The sequence below is a fragment of the Falco biarmicus genome, chromosome 1, assembly GCF_023638135.1.
Source record: "Falco biarmicus isolate bFalBia1 chromosome 1, bFalBia1.pri, whole genome shotgun sequence".
Taxonomy (NCBI): domain Eukaryota; kingdom Metazoa; phylum Chordata; class Aves; order Falconiformes; family Falconidae; genus Falco; species Falco biarmicus.
The window spans coordinates 30,844,310-30,852,906 of NC_079288.1; the positions used below are offsets into that span (position 1 = coordinate 30,844,310).

At 50.5% G+C, this 8,597-nt stretch overlaps 2 protein-coding genes across 2 annotated transcripts; one reads left to right on the forward strand and one right to left on the reverse strand.

The window, feature by feature from the left end:
* Nucleotides 1-904: 904 nt before the first annotated feature.
* On the reverse strand, nt 905-2,696 carry SNRNP35 (small nuclear ribonucleoprotein U11/U12 subunit 35). The gene is made up of 2 exons (XM_056341441.1): nt 2,433-2,696; nt 905-1,933 (listed from the first exon to the last, which is right to left on the reverse strand). Exon 2 carries the CDS (start codon nt 1,928-1,930, stop codon nt 1,139-1,141), a length of 792 nt encoding a protein of 263 aa, XP_056197416.1. The 5' UTR covers nt 1,931-1,933; nt 2,433-2,696; the 3' UTR covers nt 905-1,138.
* A 136-nt stretch (nt 2,697-2,832) lies between these two features.
* Nucleotides 2,833-7,514, forward strand: RILPL2 (Rab interacting lysosomal protein like 2). Its single transcript, XM_056341453.1, has 4 exons — nt 2,833-3,198; nt 4,026-4,177; nt 6,540-6,650; nt 7,212-7,514. Exons 1-4 carry the CDS (start codon nt 2,848-2,850, stop codon nt 7,234-7,236), a joined length of 639 nt encoding a protein of 212 aa, XP_056197428.1. The 5' UTR covers nt 2,833-2,847; the 3' UTR covers nt 7,237-7,514.
* Nucleotides 7,515-8,597: the final 1,083 nt, after the last annotated feature.

The window sequence follows — 8,597 nt, forward strand, 5'->3', positions numbered from 1 at the left end:
GTGGAAAGTGAATACCATCTCTTCTTGGGGATGCAGCAGCATACGAATCTGCTTTCCCCTGAAAATGGCTCAGACAACTCTTAATGGAAATAAAGCCTCAAACTGGGCAAGGTTTAAGATAGAGGCATTCAAAGGCTGACAAAAAAATGAGTTTAAAATACATTAGTGTATATTTAGGAGTGGCTTATGATGACAAAGAATGTGGCAGAGCCTCTTCTAGAAAGCAGGGCAAGCTCCTCACCAGAAGATGTGTGTCTGCATATACACATCCTAGCTCTGAAAAAGGAGATTTTTCCCTGTGTTTTCCCCAGTTCAGCTACAGCCAGCAGCAAGCCCAGCTTCCAGAACAGGACTAAACCCTGTGCAGGCAGGACTTCGATGGCAGAGAGGAGGAGAGGGCAGAGCGGGTGCAACTGCAACCACATTTAACCATGACACTGCCCATGGATTATCAGGAACATCAGGCGTTTTCTGACCTGCTTACTGCAGCACACATTCCTCTAACACAAAGGAATTACACCCTCCCATGACATAAAAACAGGTTTCTTGTTCCGTGCTGCTCGATCACCTCACAGAACTACTTAAGGACACAGTACTACTAAAAGTCTCACCTGTCCCAGTGTCTTCAAGAAAATAAAGTCACTTCCCACCAGCTTCTGTTTTGGGGCACATTTTTCAGCAGCTTTGTTGCTATTCCATTACTATTTCTTCAACGAGTGACTATTTCATAAAAAGTATCTGTCTCATTAAATGAGTATGGACATCTGGCACATAACTAAATATGGAGCTGTCTCATGAACCCTAATCCAGGCAGCCGGATGGGTATCAAACAAGGTGAATACTCAATTTCAGTGGGATGCCTGTGCACATGGTACATTTCTTAGAGCATTCACCAGTTCAAAAATATTAATACAAAAGTTTATTTTCTCTGAGGAACAATTCAGCACATTATCTTAGCTGCATTAGTGACCGAACTACAGCAAGCTTCTAGCAGGCAAGAGTCAGAGGCACAAGGCAGGAACAACACAGCTTGTTCTGGGAATGCCACTCACAGCCCCAAGCTGAAGGCAGCATCTACAACCAAAACATTGTAGATGTAAGAATAGGTAACACACCCCCATTGACAAGGCACTGTCACCTATCGATGCTTATCATCATCTCTTGGTTTTCTGGTGTCTCTTTCCCTGCTCCGGTCTCTATCCGTGTCCTTCCTGTCTCTGTTTTTCCTCTCCCTCCCTCTGCTCCTCTCCTCTTTGGAGTCCCTCTCACTTTCACCCCAAGTCCACAACCGCTCCCTTTCTGGCCATCGCTTGTCTCTGCTCCTTTCATGGTCTCGGTCCCTTGTTCTCCAGTCCCTCGTTCCCTCCCGAGACCAGCTTCTTCTCTCTGCTGATCCTTCTCCATAGAAATCATTTTTCATGTTTGGCAAATTGATGGGCTTTCGGAAAGGTCTGTCCCGTCCTCCGAACCGTAGCTGCCCAGATTCTTTTTTGCCTCCAAAACCACCTCCAAGCCTCCGAGGAATCCATCCTTTGAGAGTTCTTTCCAGTTCAAAGTCTACAAAGATCTCATGTTGATCAATGACCAGCCTGTTGGCGTCTCTGTGGGCCTTCAAAAGAGCACGCTCCTCTTTGTACTCAATAAATGCATAACCCTTGGAAAATCCCGTGACCAGGTCTCGGACCAGACGGATCTTTCTGATGTCTCCGTATCGGGAAAAGACCTCCTTTAACTTCTCTTCTGTGGTCTGAAGATTGAGCCTTGCCACAAACAGAGTGAGGTGAGGATCTCCTGTAACTCCCTTGTTGGGTACATAGCGTGCCAACATAGCCCTCCATATGGCACGGTCGTGGGGCTCTTCATCTGTGCCATCAATGCTCCCAGCCTTGAGGGGGTCATACTCCTTTGCTATGGGGGCCCAGTCAGTCATTGTCTAGCAGGAAAAAAAAACAGGCACCGCACACACTCATGGGTGTTCTAGGAAGGTCAACCAGTAGCGCAAGAAGCACTTCCAGCACCGCTGTATACTGGTTTGTATCCAAAAAGTGTCACAGACTGAAATAAACCGGCAACATCGCTGTTGGGTTCCCCTCCCGGGACAGGGCCCTGCCGGGGACCCCCGATCCGCCCCCGCCCGAGGGAGCCCCGCGGCCCGGCCTCGGCCTCCGTCCGGCCTCGAGGAGCCCCGCGGCCCTGCCCCGGCCCCGGCCCACCTCACGGATCCCCGCGGCCCGGCCCCGGCCCACCTCACGGATCCCCGCGGCCCTGCCCCGGCCCGCCCGAGGGAGCCCCGCGGCCCAGCCCCGGGCGAGGGAGCCCCGGAGGCCTGTCCCCTCCCCGGGCCTGAGGGAGCGCCGCGGCCCCGTCCAGCTCGAGGGGGCCCCGCGGCCGCCGGCACCCCGCCGCCTCTCCGCGCGCGCCACGCCGCTCACCTCAGCCCGGCCGGCACGGCGCGATGGCGGCCCTTCCCGTCGGCAGCGCCAGGCCGCGGCAGCGCAGTGGGCCGGGCCCGGCCGCCGTTTATTTTAACCCCTTCCCCCGCGCCCCACCGCCCCACTGCCACCACGGCGCCCGGCGAACGCGGCGCTGGGGAGCAGCCGGTGCACCGCCCTCCCGCCCAGCCCAGGGCCGGCTGTCCAGCCCGGGCCAAGACAAGGGCTCGGCGGCAGGCGCCGGCAGCCACCCCCAGCCCGGCCCAGCCCAGCCCCGGCGGCGGGCGGCGCCTCCTCGGGGGCAGGGGCAGGGCGGGAAGCGGCGCCGGGCCGCGGCCGCCCCCATGGCAACGGCCGGGGGGGGATCGCCGTGCCGCCCGGCCCGGGGCAGGAAGAGGGGGAGCGAGCGGCGGGCATGCAGCGGGGCCAGGGGGAGGGGGAGGAGGAGGAGGAGGAGGAGGAGGAGGAGGAGGAGGAAGGCGGCCCGGAGCGGGCTCTGGAGAAGAGCCCGTTCCAGCTGACGGCCGGGGATGTCTATGACATCTCCTCCGTGGTGGGCCGCGACTTGCTGCAGCTGAGCGCGGGGCCGCTGGGGCCCGCCGCGCTGGCCCGGCTGCAGTTCCGGATCGTCAGGGTGCTGGAGATGCTGGAGGCGCTGGTGACCGAGAGCGGCCTCGCCGCGGAGCAGCTGCGGCTAGAGCGGGACAGTCTGCGGCGGGAGCTGGCCGAGCTGCGGGGCCGGGGGGCGCCGGCCGGCGCCCAGCAGGTGGGTGCGGGGGCTGCCGGGGGGCCCTTCCCCAGCGCAGGGCCCGGCCTGGGGCGCGGAGCCCACCCCACCGCCGGCTGGGTTGGAGGGGACTCTGGCCACCACGGCCCACCCCCCCTGTCCCAGCGGGGACCCTGGCCGCCGCGGCCCTGCCCTCCTGTCCCAGCAGAACAGGGCTGGAAGGGTCACGCCTCGACTTATTGAAGGCCATGAGGCCACTTCCAGAGCGGGGATGTTCAGGGTGTTGGGGCCCCATGGGCCCTGCACCCCCTGACCAAACTTTTAGCTCAGTGCTGTGCCAGCGAGGGAGCTGACACGCACACAGGTGCGTCCCCACAGCGCACAAACCCACCGTGGTTCAGCTCCTGCACGGCACGCCCCGTGCTTGTTACTCTGTGCGAGGGACACCCACGTCTGTGACCCAAAAAGCCCTCACCACAAAAGTCTAGCTGAAATAGGAAGGGAGAATTTGGTTCTCATCTCTCTCTGCCCCAGAGTTCTGGCGTGAGGTTAGCCCAACCTCTGTCATCAGAAAAGCAGATAAAAGCAGCTTCTTGGCAAAGTAGATTGCAAACCCTTTGGGACAGAGACTTTGCATTTAGCTGTGGTCACAGTTGGGCCCTGTACTTGCCTAGGAGATGCAGTCACCAGGGCAATACAAAAATAATATGAAAAAACTGTAACCGCTTGAAGAAAAATCGGGATTTTGGTGAATTCACACCACTCCTAAGAATTACCATATCTTTCTAAAATTTGGAGGTTTTTTACTCTGAGTGCTCTGTTCTCAACAGGTTACAAGATTGTGACCACCACTGTTTATTTTACAGCTCAGCCTTGGACCAGATAAAATGGTAATAGACCTCACAGACCCAAATCGCCCCCGGTTCACGTTACAGGAGCTGCAAGATGTACTGCAAGAGCGTAACCAGCTGAAAGCTCAGCTTTTTGTGGTGCAAGAGGAGCTACAGTGCTATAAGAGGTATACCACAAAGTCAGCAAAGAGCTAATAACAATTAGTTCTTGTCTGGGGAGCTTATCAGATCAGAGTATTGCAGGTTTGAGGACTCGGGCTGGGCTAGGCACTGTCCAGATGTGTAAGAGACATCTGTGCTCCCAAGAGTCTCCGAATGAGCAAAGAAAAACAGGGGAACGATGAAGTCTCTACAAAACATCATTTTAAAACTAAACTCCCTCTTATTTTGCACAGTTTGCAGCCTGTTCCCCTAACCGTACTGCTGTAAGCCTAGGTACAGTTACTCCCACCCCACATACAAGCTGGGTTCTTGTGCACGCAAGCTCATCTGTGCACTCCCAGCAGCTGCACACATACTGTTCTTGTCTGAAGCCACACTACGTACCAAGGAGCACGGGGATTTCCACCTCAGCTTTAGTCAAAATTTCCTTCCTCCTCCAGCTTGCTGTCAGGGGACACTAGCTTTATCTGCTGTTCCTTTGCTCCCACAGCCGGTATGGCATTGATCTAGAAAACAGAATATTAAGCCCTTTCATCCTCATTCAGGATAAGCTGTGGGGTTTTTTTTTTCGTTTGTTTGTTTTAACGTTGCCAGCAAAGGGTCATGTAAGGCACTTGAAATGTGCAGAGCAAGTACTTTCAGAAAAGGATTTTGGTCTTTCTAGAGGGGACCAGCCCCTGAGAATCGGTGTGAGCCAAAGGGTAGGATGCAGAAGGGCCTTCCTTGCTCTCAGTGCTACAAATTAGTTCACCTGCAAGGCTGCTCTCCCCCAGACTGCCCCTCATCTTAGGTTGTATTATAAACTCTGGGGCAAGAAACCACACACAAAATGTCCAAGTAAGATTTCAGTTGAGATATCTCTGCAACAACCTCTTAGATACAGTAAGCCCACCCTTTGCCTTGTCTATAACGGGCAGGTTGAGCCAAGTAGTTAAAATTAAATCCAAGAAGTCAGTTTATAAACTGCTCAACAGCACTTCTCACAGCACAGCGGGGCACCACTTCCCCAGCTCAGCTCCCTGCCTTTGCTGTGCAGCCATTGGAATGGCTTCTTGCTTTGATTTCCCAGCTGTGTTACACAGCTTATTACAGGCTAAGTTAAAAATTAACAGCATGAATGTTTTCAGGTTTTGAGTGATTTAAGTCACAGTGCTGTGCACCCAGACAGCGTGTCAAGGCTGCTTTTCAGTTCAAGTAATTCTGTGCAGTTATCTCCTCTCATGACTTAAAGCCAAAACCCATCTTCCCTTTAAACGCTGACATAAAATCCTATTTACAATTGTACAGCTATAAAGAGTAGTTGTGCAGTGGAAGAGAATAAATATATGTTCTAAAATGTCTTGTGTATACTGGAAATAAGCTCTATATAGCACAAGGTAACTGACATCCTCACAGAGAGTGGCTTATAATGACCTGTGATGTTTGAGGATTGCATTTTTAATGATGATTTCCGAAGTAGAAGTTATCATGCAGATATTTGAGCTCTGCAGTGTCACCTAACAGCTCATACTCCCATTTTCTAAGAGGAGAATCTGCCTCAGAATTATACTATGCCTGATGTCCCACCAGTTTCTCAATACTCTCCTGTATTTTTATTTCCAACGTCCAGACAAGTGTTGCTTAGCTACTTTCAGCCTCCAACTACTGCAGTCACAAGCTTTGACCCACTCAGCTCTCGAGATAAATGAGGTCAGCTCAGAACTGTAAATTGGCATGCTATGAAAACATTGTATTGCATGCAAGCTGGTAAAATCTAACCCCATTCCAAGCAGGAGAAATATCATTTGGTATGCCTGAAGCTTTTGCCTAAAGTAAGCAGTTACTTTACCTTGTAGGGTGTAGCAGCATCAAAGTAGGATGACAAAACCTGCAGCTCAGGCAAAAAGCCTTTCTTTTCTCCTCTATAGGATGGAAAGACAACAGCCACCTGCTTTGCAGGGAAGCTGGGAATCTCCCATCTGTCCCCAGCTGCATGGTGGGAGCCTTCGTGGCTGTGCTGAAAGTACCACAGATCCACCCACACAGAAATTCACCATTTGTGTCTGCACCCTGTTGTCTTTGGACTTTTGCACAAATGTGTAATTACACAACCTTTTCACTCCTGTTTACGATTCGCCGTTCTTCCTCTGCGGAGAAGCAAGCTCATGACTTTTTTAGTGTTCTCATTAAAGCATAGCCTAAGCAAAATTACATCGCAGTATTTAAGGAAAATAAGAGCAATTCATTACAAGGAATCTAGGCTGCCACCCCTGTCCTGTGAACACCCATTTGCCCGTGTCCTAGGCTGCCCAGTGCAGAGTTTAACATGCACAACACCATGCCATGCACAAAGCCACAAAAAGTAAACCAAACCACTTCTTTTCCCAGTGGGATCATCTCACAGAGAAAGGACCAAACTGAAGAACTGGAGAAAGCCACCAGTGGCAGCAGCCCTGGCACCAGCAAGGACAGCGAAGAGAAGACAATCATCAAATGGCTGTAAGTTTCTCTGCATCTTTTTTTGACAGAATGTGGGAGAATATGTCACGCTGCATACTTGGTAGATCCAGGGATGAATTCTGAACTTTAGCCTAGTTGGCTGGATATTGTTTTCTCTTCCTCTCCCTGTAAAATTAAAACCCAAAAGAGAAATCCTTTCCTGTGGCAAAAGCACTCCACAGGAAGGCAACCTCCACCCAGGCAAGCAGGGAAGTTTTTCTGGGTTTTTTTGTTGTTGTTGTTTGGTTTGGGGTTTCGTGTTTTGTGTTGGGTGGTGTTTTTTTTTTTTTTAAAAAAAAAGCATTTCAGAGCACAACTGCACAATACTCACCTCCCCTGCTAGCACATTAAGGCTTTGCTGTGGGAACATGCCAGCTGTCCCTGGAGGTTTGTTCGCATTGTACGCAGTACCCACAAGCTCAGGCTGCATCCCTGAAGCTCCCTAAAATAGCAGAACACATTGACACAGCTGTCTTGCCACATGTTCCTTCTTTTCCAGTTGTACATGGTTTCCTTTTTGGTTTTGGTTGGTTTTTGTTGTTTTGGTTTTTTTTTTTTTAGGTTCTCTTTTAAACATGGAAAATGAGCATCTTCAAGAGCTTCACCACTCCTGTTCAGAAATGGCACTGATGAGACCCTCTAAGGTGTTAGGGGAGCCAATGATTGGAAGAAAAAGCATCAATCCTACTGTAGAGAATAAGCAATCTCTTAAAAATTGTTGTATAATATTCTTTCAGAATAGATTTTACTTTGGCTACCTAGAAACTGTTTAAGACCTACAAAAAGTGTCTTTCTGAAGATTCCTGCCAGACATTACCCACATGTAGAAAATAAATGTTTATACAAAGGTGGTTTTTATTCTTACTAAGAGCCTGTAATGATCTGTACTGCCACTTATCCATCCTTTCCACCTATGAAAATGCTCAGCCCAAATGATTTTGCAGGATGAAGATACTTCCAAGAGATACACTCCATCCACATGTGCATTCACAAAGGAGTGCCAGGGATTGAGAACCCATCCGGGTTGCAGTCCCCGCTGCTCTTACACTGAAAGTCATTAGAGAACTGCCTAAAGAAAAACCCAGCATTGCTGTTTGTTCTGTGTCTTTCTCTGGATTAGATGGGCAATACACAGGCTGCAGAGGCCTGTCACACTCCACCCCACCCAATGAAGGTGTAGTTGGGCAGTGGGCAGCAGAACCCCTGCACACACAGGGGTGGCTGTTTGCAGTTAAGATGAAAGGCAGTGGAGAAAAGCACAGCAAGGGAAGAAAAGCTGCTGCATCGTGCTCTGCCCACATGAAGGACTGGTATCTTTTCAGAGGTGCAGGCATGCTCAAACTGGGGCAGATGCACCAAACATTTCATTTCTGACAGCAAAAGGGCTCCTGTGGAAGACAGCTGTATTTTTCATAAGCTCTGTTCTTTCAATCAACTGTCACAAGCTGTGTATCAGCCCCAGTAATGAGATTTATCATTAGTGGAAGCATACAGGACAAACAGAGGAGTAGGGGGAAAAGAGCTTGAAAGATACCAATTAGGTTCCACATTTAGAAATGTAAAATTTCTAAAGCAGAAAGGTCTGAACAGACATAAAAGGAGCAGTGACAGGAATCAAACTATGATCTTACTCACTTCAGAAGCGAAAGCAGGCTCTGAAATCTTTTGATTCCCTCATACGCTAGCAGCATGAAAAATATAGGACACTTCACGCATCTGCGCAGATGCACAATGTGAATGTGGCTCAGCAGAAGGCACAACTGCAGTCTCCTTTCAGAGAGACTGTTAGCAACTGTACATTAGCAAGGCAATGTCAAGGATGTCTGACCTGAGCAAGTTTGTTTACCCAGGACACAGAAATGCTAAAGTCATTTTGCCATCTTCAAAATATTACTAAGCTTTGGCCAATGTCCCTGTAATGTATTTTCTAGAGCATGGCAGCTGGGA